The 17193-nt window shown below is 38.8% G+C and overlaps 1 protein-coding gene across 5 annotated transcripts in view; it reads right to left on the bottom strand.

Moving 5' to 3' along the window:
• Positions 1–258: 258 nt before the first annotated feature.
• The window catches only part of Nnt (nicotinamide nucleotide transhydrogenase), an 89515-nt gene continuing 72580 nt past the window's right edge, over positions 259–17193 (bottom strand). For all 5 annotated transcript variants that reach the window (XM_055595766.1, XM_055595764.1, XM_055595765.1 and 2 more), the window contains exons 20-22: positions 4565–4683; positions 3236–3351; positions 259–1179 (exon numbers count right to left, since the gene is read on the bottom strand). In XM_055595766.1, coding sequence (XP_055451741.1) covers positions 1030–1179; positions 3236–3351; positions 4565–4683 — 385 coding nt within the window. In that variant the 3' untranslated portion in view covers positions 259–1029. The remainder of the gene's footprint in view (positions 1180–3235; positions 3352–4564; positions 4684–17193) is intronic.

Genomic DNA, 17193 nt, shown 5'->3' with positions numbered 1-17193 from the left:
GAGCTTTTGAAATAAAGGTAAAGTCACAAAGAAAATCTAGACTTCTATAAAGGATTTTTTTTTTTTACTGGTCCTTACAGATATGACTGAAAGTACTGATACGACTTTTGAGTATCATCAAATTACATTTGACCTCAAAAATCACTGTAGTTTTGAAAACAATACAGTCTTCTAAACAGTGAAGAGAGATTGAGTAAAAAGTAGTCTTCCTCAATGTTAATGAGTTTAGCTCTGTCATCTGAGACAAGTCTACACCACTTTGAAAACATGATGAACTCATTTATTCCTCAAATGGTTGCAATCCACTCAAAAGCACTTAATACAGCATTTGATACAGCACACTCAAGAGCACTTAATCACCGAAATTAAAGAGACCTCCAATTGGCAAGAAGGCTTTCAAAAATACAACTAATTATTTTTAAGTTATGTTTTACTGACCCTATCAAGCAGATAGTTCCTAGCATCTCTGAAAGGCTATCTAGTCCTTTTACATATTAAAATAGAAGTGAGAAAATATATCTTTGAAATCTAGAATCTAAAGTAAAGCCTGCTAACCTGAAACAGATTTGGTATGGTCAATCCAGGCTATGGCTACAATGCAAAAGGACAGGCAGGAGTTGATAAAAAGCTGCAAATTAGTCACATTTGGTGAAGAAGAAGAAAAAAAAAAAAAAACTAAATGCAGGTGCCTGCGATATTCGTACTGTGTAATACTTTTCAGACCAAAGTACATCCTGAAATCCTGAACATTCAACTCCTCAACTCATTTCTAGCTGCCAAAAGAGAATTTTAAAAATCCAATAGGATTATATCTAAAATGATGCTGTTCTTCACAGCTTACAAAATACTTCTGCTTTTTGGCAACGGCAACTAGAAATAGGTAGATGAAATTTTCAAATGTTTTCTGAGAATCAAGGGTTTCTGGTCTTGAATATCTCTGTTGTTTTGCTAGGCTTCTTTTGGGCCTTGAAAGCTTTGCTCATCTACTCATGCCTTATTTCTCTGTTCCTCCAGCTTGATCTCTAACATTCACTTCTGATAGGATTCTCGAACTTTGGCCTGCAGAGCATCACATGTCTTCTTGGCATCACCCAGAAGCATGGCTGTGTTAGGTTTGTAGAAGATTGGATTGTCCACCGCAGCATAGCCGACACCCAGGGACCTCTTCATGACAATGACCTAAGAACCCAAGACAGAAAGAATTATATTCAACACGGCCTATTGGGCGTAAAGCACTGCCTTTTCCTAGTTTTGATGTTGTTTTAATTTGTACTTTACTTTTTTACTTTTATTTATTGATATGATATATGAACATATAAATGCACAGTTATAGGGTACAGGTGATACCTCAAGACATATGGCTATTATTCAATACTTAGATCAGGTTAAACATGTCTGTCTCCTCTGACATTTATCCATTTATGGTGACAAAAGTTAAACTGCTTCGTTTCAGCTTTGCACATTATACAGGACATTGCCCTTAGAACCCAACTGCACAAGAGCACACAGGATTTCTTCCCCAAGAGTGAACAAGGCCCCTTCCCACTATCAATTATTTAGTACAGAGATTTTTAAAATATACATGGAGTATTTTTAAATGTATGTTTATATTACAGTAATGTTCATTTTTAATTATACTCTTATGCCTATTACAGGGAAACTCATGCTAACAGTTTATCTTTAAGTGATAAAATTACAGGGATATTTTTTATCATCCCATTCATCTCTACAAAGTCTGTGAGTAACACTTTCTAATCAAAAAGATAATGCTGTGAGCTTATACACTTTTCTATGAATAAGCTAAAGAAAACACACTTTGTGCATTCACTCACATTTGCAAATTCTAACATAAACACAACTGAATGTGAGGAAATGGTATGATCCTGTCTATCACTTCAGAGTAAACTAAAGCAGAACGTTCTAGGACAAAGACATGTCAAAAAACAAAGTAGCTTCTCTCAGGGATGGAGCTAAACACTAACAGAATGTATCGACTAGGCACAATGATGGAGGTTGGTTGACCTAGAAACACTGAAGTTACATAGATACACATTACTGACATTAGTTACAGATTTTGTTATCCTGAAAATTTCAAGTTGGTTCCAAAGAAATTAAAAACCTGTATGGTCTTCTAGAACATATGATCTATTAAAAAATGATAGCATTGGGAATGTGTCCACGCATTTATATGACATTAGTACAATAACGGGACTCCGAAGACTTTCAAATAGTGATTACCAGTATGATAATAGCCAGTATGATATATACATCAGCAAGGACATTTTGCATCTACTCACTCATCTCAAACAGTACATTTTAAATTCATTTTAAACTCACGTTAAACAAAATGAACAGGGAATGTACATTATGCTACTATCACCCCTTTTCGTGTTTTATTTTACTTTAACTATGTGCATGGGTTATGTTATGTGTACGTATGGCCATTTTGTTGTCTGGAAGGTGCTGGGTCTCTGGGTGCTGAAGTTACAGGTGAGCCTCGCAGTGGTGGTGCTGGGCTCTGAACTGTGGTCCTCTGCAAGATTAGTGTGCACTTCAACTGGCAAGCGCCCCTCCAGCCCAATACTGCTATAAGTTTTACAGTATGTACATAGTCAGGAACAGCAAAGAATTGCCCCTCTTCAGGATCAGAGGAGAATCTAGGAACCTTTGAATACTCTAAAATCTAGCAGTTAGCTTTACGCAGGAGCCATATGCATGAGCAAAGTTTCCTTTCCTGTGCCATGTTACTGTTTGGATTTTTAAATTGCCTCTCTGTTAGACAGTCCATAACAATATACAAATACCCCATAAAAAATAAATCAGAAAAAATGTGCTCGCCTTCATACATGAAGGCAATGATACTGACTCACTGTCTCAGAGGGAAGCCATCTGCTTCACTGGACTCAGTTTGGAATTTGGCCAGACAAATTCCAATTGCTTACAGCCATTTTTTTTTTTCAGCTGTGGTTAGATTTTGTTAATCCATCCACATAATCTCACATGGTTCCACTCACAATGTGGTATTCACTCAGATTCTATGGTGAGCAGAGAACAGAAGGAAACTGGGCATGGGGGCCCAACCCTAAGCTGAGCCTCCTAAAAATCATCACCAATTCTCACTAAGTAACCAAAAAGAGTTCTCTGTGTGTGTGTGTGTCTCTCTGTGTGTGTATGTGTGTGTGTGTGTTTCGAGTGACCTTCGATGATGAGAATGAAGGGTAGGTTTAAAATGTACCTGTTTGGACTTCCAGACCTCAAGGACTGGCATGCCTGCAATAATAGAGTTGGGGTCTTCCTGAGCCGCTGAATTCACAGTGTCATTAGCTCCAATGACAAGAACCAGGTCAGTGTCTATATTGAAAACAGAGGGAGGGAGGGAAAAGTATATAACACAATGGGTTGCTCACACTTCTTTTTAGGCAAATTATAGTGATACCAAATTCTTATAAGAGGCTAATCTGTGCCAGATACCACATACTTTACCAGAAAATGTCATAGACCTTGAAGTGGGGCGTGCACAGAACTTTACCATCCTGACTAAAGCCTGCTTCATGATGCTTACTCTCCCGGAGGACCTGTCTGATCTGACTCTGTATTTCTTTTATTGTCCCCAAATTATCTTGCTATTCACATGATTTTATAAGATCTGAATCCATTTTCAACCCTTAAAATGACCAATTAAGATGCGATCTAATGTCAAAAAGCTAAGTCTAAAAGCCTGTACCGTGTTAAAGCTGTGTCCATAATTCCTGGAACTGGCTGGTTTTACACATAATTTAACAACAGTTAAATTTAAAAAAGAGCATAAAATTAAAATGGGCTAAATTCCCTCTTTGAGAACTATAATTTAAATAACCTAAGGATGTTGCCAAAAATGCCATGTGCAGCTAGACATACACACAATATTGTTGTTGCTTTTTTTCTAATAAACAGTGTTTTTTTTTTTTTTTCAAGTTTACAGTGGAGATTTGCCAGAGAGAATAGGTCTAATTTTAACAAACATGATCTTGGGCCAAATGTCATTACCACCCCACATCTACATAACGACAGCTATAAAGTATAGCACCTTATCTTATGAAGTCCTAGTTCTTCTAAATGAAGTCGGGGAGGGAGGACGGGCAAGAGACGGACAGGAAGAACACACCAGCTACTTCACTGATCATAACTTGGTACAGAGGAAAACAGTGAAACTGCAGGCACCAAGAACTCATCCCCAGAAGCAGTTTATAAATGAGGAGTCTGTGGTGGGCATGTAGTTCAAGTCTACAAACTACTGAGAGTGGAGACCTGGATTCAAAAGCCAGATCTGACCAGGATTCAGACTCACGTCTGCACTGTCACCCACTCAGCACCACTCAGTTCTCACAGAAAAATAAAGTTTAACTCTGCTTCTGACACATCTGCTGCGGCTCCCTTATCTACCTGTGGCCACATATCTATTATATTCACTCTTTACCAAACTTGTCAGTCTTCGCTAATGCCACAACCATATTACAAACATAGTTCCACTTTGTGCACAACATTTAAAGGGTATTTAAAGTGCACCATCTTCTCTGTCACCTACCTGGGAAATCGCTGTTGATCTCATCCATCTCCAGCACAATATCATAGGGCACTCCCGCCTCAGCCAGGAGTACATTAAGCTGACCAGGCATTCGGCCTGCAACTGGGTGGATTCCAAACCTGGACAGAAGACAAATGAGCAGCTGGCCTTACTTGATAGGCCAAGTATACAGAGGTTCCAGTATCCCCTCCAAACCTGCACGCCTTGTTCTTGGCACCTTTGCTTTCTCCTAGCTCTATCTGATCTCCGCAAGCAGAAGGGGAGTTCAGCGAGATATACAGTCATTCTCCAAATGCTGAAGCTGGAAAATCCAAGGCCCTAGGACTTACAAACTATAACTTCCTTCATAAAAAATAACACTGTAGCTTTGGAACCTTACTCTTCCATACATGTCTTAGGTGCCATGAAATTTCAATAGTCCAAATAAATAATACTCTCTCACATTTAAAGCCATTATATTCTCTCATGATACTTTCTGATAAGTCCTAATCCCTTAAACAGTCAGTCTGGAATTGTTTTCAATTTAAAAGTCAACATTATTCCATCAAATAAATGTTGCCTCCACGTTCAATTTTAGCCCCTATGGTAAAAGGTGGAGAAAAAAAACTATGCATGTGGTGTTGAAGATGCACAGTCTCTCAGGGATTGATAGTAAACATCGCAAAAGAAAAGCAATAGTGGCACACTGGAGTGTTTAAAAGACAGAAGACATAACACACAGAGTTCTGCAGTTAAAGCAAAGAGACGGAAGCATCAAGCAGTTTCTTCCAAGTAGACATTGTGTCTTTTGTATAGTAATACCATTTCTTGGCCACCATATTTATCTTTCAACACAAGGCACCATGCTTGTACATAGGAAGAGTTCAGAAAAAAAATGAATGATTTCAGAGAAGAAGTGCCATTTGTAGAATCTCTTAGTAGGTATTCATCCAACCTCAGCTTTAACGAAACTGAGAGAAGACAGAAAGGCAGGAAAGAGGATGTGAGAAGGGAAAGCAATCCCCCATTCCAAAGTTTGACTGGATCTTCTCACCAGCTCAGAGCCAGGAATTCCAGCACAACTAACACCTGCTGTGAAGATTGACTATACAGAGACAATGTTCCTTTTTTATGCAGATACTGATAATTGAAACGTTAAAATAGCAATGAGTTATCCTTAAGACCTAGCATATAGATCAACCCTCATCAGAGAAGCTTTTCCTTGCAGTAGAAATTAGTACAGAGACCCACAGCTTAACAACACACAGATAATGGGAGACTTCGGAGTACTCAGCCCTAAGTGGGCTGTCTATATCACACCCCTCCCCCCAAGGCTCAGGGATATACCAAAGCTCAGGGATATATATGGGAAAAGGGGAAGGAAAAATTCTAAGAGACAGAGGTAGTGGGTGACTTCAAAGAAACAGCATTTTCCAGACACAAGAGGACAGGTACACATACAAACTCAGAGACTATTACAGAGCAGACAAGAACTGTAACTGTTCAAGCCAGAAAAAAAAAATCTCAGCACAGGAGAGGGAAAACAGACATATATTCCCAGCCCTCTCCAAGAAGCTGTTTGTAGCTGATAGCTGGTTGGAGAGGGAAAGGTAATTTTCTCTGATGGAATGACACTGAGTGTACCAACCACATTCCAGGGCAGGCCTTGTGCCTAGGAGTGGCTGGCCAACACAAACCAAACTCCACGAGGTTCTTCAGTAGTTTTTGTTGTTGTTTTGGTTTGGTTTTTTGTTTTTAAAGAGGAAAAAAAAACAAAGTTGGGTGGGTGGCAAGGTGGGAGAGGATGTTGGAAAAAGGGAAAAATACTATCTCTATATTGTATAAAACTGTCAATGAATAAATTAAAACACTGAGTGGGGAGACACTTATGTATATAAGGCCTCACTCTTTTTCCAGCCACAAACCACAGTTCTTTAGAAATCCCACAGGAACCCCTACTCATGGCAGTAAAAGATATGTAAAGGCATTATATTCTCTCATGATACTTTCTGATAAGTCCTAATCCCTTAAAACACTGAGTCAGTCTGAAATTGTTTCCAATTTAAAAGTCAACATCATTCCATCAAATAAATGTTGCAGTAAACGACACGTAAACACACACACACACCCTTATGCAACCCTTGTCACCTACATGTATATTTTACCAGATTAAAATCCTATCCAAGTGATTACCAGAGCCACCATACAGTCTCACTCAATCAAAAGGGAAGACAGGACTCTACAGAGATAGCACCGCAGTGAAGAGCACTTGCTGCTCTTCCCAAGGACCAGAGGCCCAGCTTGCCATACCCGGTTCTTCACAGCCACCACTAACTCCAAGGCCAAGAGGTCTGCTGCCCTGCTCTGGCCTCTGTGCATACTGAGCTCATGTGTACAGACTCCCACAGGGCCTTCGTGTCTATCTTAAACCAAAACAAATGACCCAGGGTAATCATAAGATAGTCCCTAAGCCTTTAGGATCAGTACATGGTCATGGGGGGGGATGTATTAGTAAGTCCATCACAGTAATATTAAAAGTCCACAATCTAGGGTTTTTATTTTAGCTGACATACCAATACACATTCTGCTTTTTGTTTTTGTTTTGTTTTGTTTTTGTTTTTGTTTCTTTAGAATTCAATGTTGTGTGCCTCTTCGGTTCCAAATTTTTCTTTAATTTTAATTTACTTTTTGTTTTTAATACTGCCTTTGTTATCTTTAAATTTCTCTGTCTACCATTTTTATGCTTTCATAGTGATGTCTTGGACCAAGTTTAAAAAAAAAAATCGAGACTCTCGGAATATATTAGCTCTTATTCTAACATCTTGATTAGCTACAAACTGAATAAAGACAGTATTTCTCCTTGGCAAGTTGTGAAGGGTAAATAATCACCAAGCTAACCATCATGTTACAATGACTATCCCAAAGGGAAGATCATTTTATATATCTGTTTGCATAATAATTTATTACCCTAAGCTTTGGGGCTTTGTGTTTGGAGCAAACTACATGTAAGATTATTAAAAGAGAATGCCAATGTTTTGAGAGAAATAACAGAACACACTCGAATTTGTAGAAATATATATATATATATATATATATATATATATATATATATATACATATATATGTGCAAGCTGATGAGTCAACATGGGTTTATAACAATTCTGGCCCGTGTCACTGGCTAATCTCCAAAGCATGTATTAAAATTAATTGTATTAGACACAGGTTGGCCATAACCAGCAAGTTCCACAAGCTGACTGGCCAAAGCTCATCAGTGATCTGTCATCACATGAAGGCATCCAGAATTCTAATGCGGAAAGACTACCAGCCTTTCAGTTCTTCCCTTTGCACCATGAAAATGATGCTTTATTATGCCCATACTTCAAAAACTGAGTCAGCGATCCTTGACCACAACAGGGGTCTACAAAAGAAAAATAACTGCTACTATGGAACCAAAGAGAGATCATGCACACACCCGGAGCATCTCCTCCTTCTGCACCGTCATCACAAGTGGGCGTCACTGTGATCCTCCCAGCAGGAGCTCCTTGAACACAGGGGCCATGTCTTCTAGTCGGTCCCAACAGTCCTCTCCTTCAGCCCCTCAATAAAAGTAAAAGGATCTAGACAGCATATCCCAAGAAGAAACTTTGGTTGATGAAACCCTAAGTGTCTCTTTCTTTAGGATTCAGGTAGCAGAAGAACCAGCCTTTGGACAATTGACTTCTACACCCCTGGTTTTCTTAAGCAGATAATGGAACTGAAAGAAAAACCTTAATGGAGGGTTGTGAGATTTAAATAAGAAAATTAACATAGAAATTTACCTATCAAGTACTTTATAGCAGCACCAAACAAATGAAGGCCTTCATAACTTTGGTCCTTTGAATAAGAACTATAGGCTCGCATATTTTAATGGAGTGACACTATTTGAGAGGGATTAGGAGGTGTGGCCTTGTTGGAGGAAGTGTGAAGTGTGTGTCACTAGGGGTAGGCTTTGAGCTTTCAAAAGCCCAAGCCAGGCCTAGTCTCTCTCTCTCTCTCTCTCTCTCTCTCTCTCTCTCTCTCTCCTTGCTGCCTGTGGATCTGGATGTAGAAGCCTCAACTACTTCTTTAGCATCACGTCTGCCTGCTTGCTGCCATGTTCCCCATTATGACAAAAAAAGAGAAAAATGGACATTTAAAACCTCTGAAACTATAAGCAAGTCCCAATTAAATGTTTTCTTTAATAAGAGTTGCTGTGGTCATGGTGTCTCTTCACAGTAATAGAACACTGGCTAAGACAGTAACAGCACAGCAATTACAGTATTCTGTTCAAATGTCTTGGCAATATGTTCATCACACTCATCAATTAAGCATAATTTCCTATTGTTCATGCACTTCGAACCACCACATATAGCCAAGCATGGTGGCACACGCCTGTAATCCCAGCACTCAAGGAGGCAGAGGCAGGCAGATCTCTGTGAGTTCAAGGCCAACCTGGTCTCCAATGTGAGTCTAGGACAGCCAAGGCTGTACAGAGAAACCCTGTCTTGAACACACCCCCTCAAAACATACACAAACACATTTTTACCTTACAACAAATGTATTTTAGCAACACTCTAGGTTATTTTTCTAACTTTTACCTTGAAATGCTGAAATGCTGATACAGTATAATAGTAAATATTGATATAGTTGCCCAAAAACAGTCTTTGTACTTGCAACAATATGGAAAAAAAACTAGAAAAATAATACAGTCAATATAGATCAAAGGCAATAATTATGAACATTAGATTCGCTGGAAACTCGGTCATAACTAACATTGAGATGCATGTCTATTGCTAAAGGGGTTAAATTTTAAAAGTCCGCAGTTCATCAGTCAACAGATACCAGTAAGCAAAACAGTGTTACTGCTTTACTTGAGAGGCACATAAACATCATCACTGAATTCAGACATCTCTGCAAATATCTCCCAGCACTTTTGTTATTTTTGTCTTTCAACTACAAAAATTATAGTCTTCGATGGAACCTTATATAACAAAGAAGCTTAGCCCTCAGTTACCAATTAAAAATAGACCCAAGTCCTTTGGGGGGAAAATGGAGCAATATACTCTAATGGAACAACCCAATCTGCTGGGCCTTTTTAATTAGCCAAGAAAGAATAAAAACAAGCAAGAATGTACATGAACTATTCATGAATATCAAGTAACTGGATAAAATCTGGGAAGGGAACAATTCAAAAGTATCCTTTTTTAAAGCCTCTTTTATAATCCAGGATGACATAAGCCCCATTGTTGAAGCTTTTTGAAACCTCACATTAGGTTTTAAATGCCGCATGTTTTAAAGGAAACACAGCAACATGAATTTCCATGATCACAGACTCTGAAGACTGTCCCAACCAGGGTTCACTGTAGTGGTTGTCCTTGGGCCTATTAAATACTTTAAAAACATTCCCCACATGGGTCCTGCCACAACTGTCCAAATGAACCCGATTTTCCTTTTGACATTATAGGAATGTTCATCTAGTTTGGCTATGAATCACGAAGAATGGTTTACTGAATTGAACATTCTAATTCAACAATTAGACAAATAAGATCAGCCCCTTCCTAAAGCTTCCATTATTTTCTCCAGCTTGTACACTCTGAAATTTCAAATGCTGAAAGGCTCCCTATACGTTTTTTTTTTTTTTTTTTTTTAAGGTGTACCCTATAACCTTCAACTACTTGGTCTTAAGTCTTTTTAGTTCATGTGCAAAATTATTTCCATATTTAGGGCAAACTTTCCCTACTTTATGGTGATTTTCATTTTAAAAACAAACTGTATAATGGAGACAATGCATATTGACAATATCCTGGAATTCTGCCTTCCCAAATCTACCGCCTCAAAACTTTCTTAAGTATTTTGGAGACTAGTAAACTAAGAAAAGGACAAAGAGCAAAGTAAGAAGAGGATTCACTTGCTGGAAACCTATTTCTGTTTTAAAACCATAGATATTTCTAAAATTATTAAAGCATTTGTCATGACTCCTAACAGTGGGGTAGGGGACCTGACTCTTTTGCCAGCTTTGGGGACCCTTTTCCTCCTACTGGGTTGCCTCATCCAGCCTTGATATGAGGGGAGGTGCCTAAATTTACACTAACTTGGCATGCCATTTTGAGTTTATATCCCTGAGAGCCCTGCTCTTTTCTGAAGGGAAGTGTAGGAGGAGTGGGAAGGAGGAGAGGGGGTGGTAGACAGGGACTGGGAGAAGTGGAGGGGGTGAAATTACAGTCAGGATATACATAAAGAATTAACTAATTAATTAATTAATTTTTAAAACCTGTTGGCATGAATACTTGTAATTTTATGTTGCTTCGGTATCCATTTGGAAGTCAGGGCTGTCACATTCAAGAAACAAAGCTTAGTCATCCTCGACATTTTCCGGACTTCTGTCTCCTCTTCCTGAGGCTGATGGAGATTCGTCCCTACACAACTGGGTTATGCTGCAGTCTCACTGTAGCCCGTAGATTCCTATCCACTCTCTCTAAGCTCATGAAATAGAACTCCTCACAGAGAAATTGTTCAGGTACTTGGACCTGAACCCATTAAAGACCTGAGCTTATAGGCATCTATTTTTATCCTCAGCTATAGACTCTTCCCAATTGGCCTTCTATAGAAGAAGGCTACACTCCTCTTCTCTCTGGGATTTGTTGGTAATAAACTGTCTCTGTGACATCACACAGTTTGTTAGAGTTCCTCTTCTGTCTGACCCAGCCAACACTCCCGCTTCATGGAAGGCCTCTCTAGGCACTGGTCATCATGACACAAATATCCCATGACACAGCGTCTATGTCAATCAAGAGACACAAGCGCACCAACGTTTTATGAAAAGTGTCAGAAACTGGCCACTCAGGGTTAGATCACCCACCAGGAAAACAACATCTTGTGAAAGGCAACTATGAACATCCATTGCTGCCTGTTAGGGATCTCATCAGGGCATGGCTAGATTTAAAAGCACCCTTCTAAAAGAGACTCTAAATACAAATTAGAGGACTACTACCCTTAGTAGTAAAATTAGACTTTAAAGATCTTCCTAGGACCTTACAGCCATCCTATGAGAGGAAACAGTTATTTGGAGTTACATCAGCTATGTATGCATGATGCTCTGTCACAGAATGTGGTAAAAATCCCACTCACTGTAAATGCAATCAATGGTCCTTCGAGGACCTCTGTATTTCACATTTGCATATGACAATAACCTATTCAGAGCAGGGTCCCTGTAAGTAGTAAAAAAATTTGTTACTAGAGTCAGTAGTTTTACATTTTAGTTAGACATTTCTCCTGTGGAAAATATAGCAGACTAAAAAGAAAAAGTCTTTCGGTCTATCAAATATCTGTCAGAATTTTTGATTGCCCATCATAAGTCCCTTAAAAAACACAACAAAAGGGAGGTTTTTTAGTAATATTCTAGTTAATTGTTTTAAAATAGAAACCTTCTAAAATATGAGGTCAACATAGTAAATGTTACCCAAATTGTCTTTGCTCACTCCAGGACCAGCTGGGTGAGACTAGTCTTTTCATCAGAAGAGAACCATGGTACTGTGGAGATAAAAATCTTCATGATGAGGCAGCTGCTGTCCATAAAAAATCAATCACTGAGAAAGACCATGCTGCCACTCTCTCTGTAGAGGTTTCTTAAGCTAAACACAAATACTGTGTTCTCTAAAACGCTGAGCATTATTAGAAGTTCAGACAAAGTCACTCATACAATTCCAAATGAAAAGAAACACTTCATTCAACTTCCCATGGCTTTCCAGCATTGGGATTATGCTTTGTACCTTTCTTTCTTTCTTCATTTGAAGGCAATTAAGGGCTAAACTGCTCCTCTGGTTCTGAAATCTGGTATTTATCCATATTCTTTCCTTACTCAGGAGGAGGGAAAAATGTTATGCAAGTCAAAGAGCTTATGAAAGTGTCTCAGGGACACAGTTTTTCTAACAAAGAATAATGGACCCAGTTCTGCAAATGTGATTGAAGACATACTGGACAGTCTGAAGCCATGTCTTCCCTCTGAGCCACGTGGCACACATCAGGCTACTGAGGTCCCAGCACTGTTGTGTTGCGGCTGCAGCCGTCCTCTGCAGCACCCTCTTGCCCACACCAGCTCGTGACACAGCCTGGCCTTTCAGGAACTGAACTGAACCCAGCACTCTAGCCCAGAATGGAAACCTCATGACTACTGACACTCTTCCCATTTCCAAAATAACTAACAAGAGGTGCATGGTGACACCAGAGTGAAAAGTAAATTTTCGTTTCTGACTAACGTTCTAGAATTAATTATATTCTGGCATATTGTAGAGTTTAGTTAAAAAATAAGCATAATTTTATCGTTTTGTCTGGACATTAATCCCGTTGAATGCTCTTGTAATGCAATAGCTAAGGAGCCCCATAAAATGAAAATTAAAAGCAAGATACAGAAGAATCTGAAGATGAAATAAGAGGACTTGTATTTACATTGTTCTGTCCACACGAATCTCATCAAAGAATTATCATGAATGGAGTTTATTATAACTACTATTGGACCAGATGTCAAAAATCACCCCAATGGTCAGAAACACTGACTTCATGTGATGGAAGAATTTATCCTCAAATTGCTGGGAAACATGGGGGTGGAGTGGGGTGGTGTGACGCTTCTGAGAAATGAGTTCAAGAGAAGACATTCCAAAGTGTCAGGGATTCTCGTGTTAACACAGTCTCTGCTACACAGGTCTGGAGACAGTGAGGATAGTAAAACGCCAAATGACCTGGAAAGAAGGCTGCGATTTTCCACACTCTTCACTGACACCCTTGACTGGGGTATCACTGGGGGATTGCTGACGATCCTACATGAAGGGTTCAAATCCACATGAGTGAATGCATGTGCTTGCTTTACTTCTCCTCTCTGCTGCCAAAGGTTTACTGATTTGTGCAACTACACAAATAACTTCCTTCCCACCCTCCTCCTACTGTGTTTTTCAAGCAGGCAAGCCGGGCACAAAGTAGCAGAAGCATTAGTTAATTCCTCATTACCTGTTGTAGCTAGAACTGACACCATAATCTATGGCATCACTCATCTTCCTCTTTTCAGTTAACAGCTGAATTTGGCAGTTAAGAATTAATGGCCAATTAAGAAGCGAATTCTCAAATCCTACTTCCTAACCTCTCAAGTGAACGTAAGCCCTGGTGGTTTGAATGAGAACGGCCCCCAAAGGCTCATATATTTGAATGCTTAGTCCCCACTTAGTGGAACTGTTTGGGAAGGATTAGGAGGTGTGGCCTTTCTGGAGTACAGGTGGCCTTCTTGGAGTGTGTCACTGGGGGTGGGTATTGATGTTTTCAAAAACCCATACCAGGCCCAATCTCAGTATCTCTCTGTCCTCACCTTTCCTCTCTTCTCCTCTCCTCTCCTCTCTTACCCTCTCCCATCTCCCCTTTCTCCCTCTCCTTCCCCCCCCCCTCTCTCTCCTCCCTCCCCCCCTCTCCCTCTCCCTTCCCCTTCTCTTTGCCTGTTGCCTATGGATCAGGATGCAAGGCTCTCAGCTACTGCTGCTCTACTGCCATGCCTGTCTGTTTCCTGCCATTATGATCATGGGCTAATCCTCTGAAACTGTAAGCAATCCCCCAAATAAATACTTTTATGAGAGCTGCCTTGGTCATGGTGTTTCTTCACAGCACTAGAACAGTAAGAAATTAGATAAGAAATAAGAAATTAGATGTCTTATTCACTGACATATCTGCAGGACCTAGAATAGGACCTGGAACAATTATTTGTTCCATATAAATAACTACGTTATCATTTGTTCAGTGACTGAGCATTAATATGAATAGTCATGTCCTTAAGAAAAGAGTGCTACAGAACTATCATGAAACTGTCAGGTAATGTTGATTGTTATTCAAATACTATACTAGATTGTTCACCTGGCCCATTTTCCATTCCTTTTAGAAGCATGTGCCTTCATAACATCATAAATCTGCATGGGACGGCTCCTTCTGTACCCTAAACATAACACATCATAGAAAGCAGACCTCTACCTATTTGAATCTAGTTAGAGATACAAAATATTTAATCTTTAGGCATGTTGAGGAACTGATTTCTTCGAAGAAGAACATACATTTAAGCCTATAGCCACACTACCTAAGATTGTAAAACAATATTAAGATTCAAATGAAATGACACACACACACACACACTTTAGTGTAAGCCTGAAAACAATTCATATTATTAGTACATATTACTGAAAACATTCCCTCGGCAGTATCCTGCTTTAAACTCCAGCCCTACTCACCTGACTATGACATACTCAATGGAATTCACTCATTTATTTACAGATATTTTTCTTTATAACTATGAGACTGGGAACTGGGCTTTATAGCTTTGCATTTTCAATACATAGCAAATAAAAAGCTATTGATAAGCTGTAAATAGATACAGCTGAATATTAACCTAAATGTAAGAAGGGCTGGGGAGCTGGAAAGATAGCTTAGCAGTTAAGAGCAGTTGCTGCTCTTCAAGAGGACTAGAGTTGGATTCCCAACCATCTGTAACTCCAGCTCAAGGGCATCTGATACCCACTTCTGACCTTCACAGGCACCAGAAATGCATGTAGTATTAAGTATACATGCAGGCAAAACACTTATACAAGTAAAATAGAATTCAATCAAATTTAAAAGTAACATGTAACATCAATTAGTCAAAGAAGTTGAAAAGTATTTCCACAAATTCAAAAGGACTTCTGCAATTATGCAAGGGGTAATACTTTAGAAAAAGAAAATCAAGTAATTATTAATTACAAATGAGAAAAAACACAACTTTCCAGGACTTACTCATTAGAAATGCTATTCCTATCTTATATTGAAAATTATAAAATTATATTTTATTATAATCAGTCCAAAATTTAAGAAGTAAAAGGGAAAGAAAATGTGGTCTTATTCTCTAAGATTTCTGTCTTTAAAAGGTTTTGTAAGCTGACTGAACAACTGAGAATCAAATGATAGCTTAAGCACTAAATTTTCATGACACTGTCAACCCAAAATGAGTTCTTGTCATGAAATGCCATGTGCTTCGTTATAATCTCAAGCCTTTGTGAGCATGTTATGACTGTGGCCAAAGTAGTGGAAAACAATAGTGTCTCTAAATCAATCATGGGCCATGAAGCCAGACAGACTGTATGACAGATGCAATTTCTCTTGGCACCAGTTGGGCGTAACTAATTGATGACAATCGTATGTCCATATTGGCATGTTTCCATGGGGGATGTGTGTGGATATGTCACCACATCTGGATGCAGGCATGTGGGGGTCCAGAGGCACAAAGACCTACTAAACCAGAGGCCCGGCAGCTGCACTCAATGAACACCGTGGGAGCTGCACAGAGTGATGAAAGGACCAAATCACCACAAACTGTAAATACAGACTTATTTCATTAAAGCGCGAGGTAACTGCTGCAGCCACCTCTCATGCAGACAGACATGTGCCTCCTTATAAAAAAAGAAGCTACAGCATCTATGTGTGTGTGTATACTTTGTCAGTAAAATCTTCAATTCTCCCATAAAAAGATAATGACACACACATAAAGCAAAATTAAAGTTTCCCTGATTTCCTTTAAATAAGGAAAATCCACACAGAAACTAAGCTGCATCTGACAGGCCCCTGCCAGCGTCTACTAGGGTTCCCTTCCACTTCATTCAAATTCAAATGCCTCGTCACAAAGCCTATGCTGAAAATCAACACATAACAGTAAGATGTACAATATATCATGTAACTCCATCTTTAATACAAAAGAAAGATGAATATAAACTAGTATTCTTTATAACTCACAACTATAGAAATCAGGCTGAGCAATAATTTTATTCCAATTCTACATTATGACTTATCAATAGCAAGTGTTTTTTAATAATCATGCAAAACCATGAGGTATTTTTATGAAAAGCTTTCTATTATGTCCACAAAGTCCCTTCAATAAAATAAAACTTATAGCTAAGAATCCCCTTATAGATGTATAACTAAATCTCTCATAAACCTTAAATAATTACTGTTCATATGCAGAAATCATTCTCTACAGCGGAAGACCAAAATGAGTCATTTTATGCTCTGATGAAAAACTAAAGTAACTTTTCTTGTCTTCAATTTACTTAGCATCATCACCAAATATGAAAATCCTCCACAAGAGAACACTGCTGGTCCCTCCGACCAGAAAACAGTGTTTCAACTCTTTATGTATTTAAATGCACAAACTATAGATTTTAGAAATGGATGGGGCAGCAGTGAGAGAGAAAAGGGGAAGAAATAAAGTTAAGCTGACAAAGACCACATAAGTCACCTTATTTATGCCTCTTTTATAATCATCAATGGCCCAGGACATTCAAAGAGCAGTATTGATTCTACATCCAGTTTGGCACGGATACTCTGACAAGTTCTAGGTCCACTGTTGGGATTTATTTTCTTATCAGCTGCCCTCACAAACATCTAAGAATGACACCTTCACACTAATGCACATAAGATAAAGTTAAATAAATTATTTTTAAAAAAGGAATTATTACTAACAGACATTAACAACTAGTGAACCGACATTAGCAACTAATGAACCAACTCCATTCAATGAATTATCTTGTGTCTCTTATTTCTGGTACAAATCAATGCAACTGCTAGTGAACCCACAAAAT

Source organism: Psammomys obesus, unplaced genomic scaffold (assembly GCF_907164565.1).
Source record: "Psammomys obesus unplaced genomic scaffold, mPsaObe1.curated_primary_1811, whole genome shotgun sequence".
NCBI lineage: Eukaryota > Metazoa > Chordata > Mammalia > Rodentia > Muridae > Psammomys > Psammomys obesus.
Note: the sequence above shows the minus strand (reverse complement) of the source record. Positions and strands in the feature narration are given on the sequence as shown.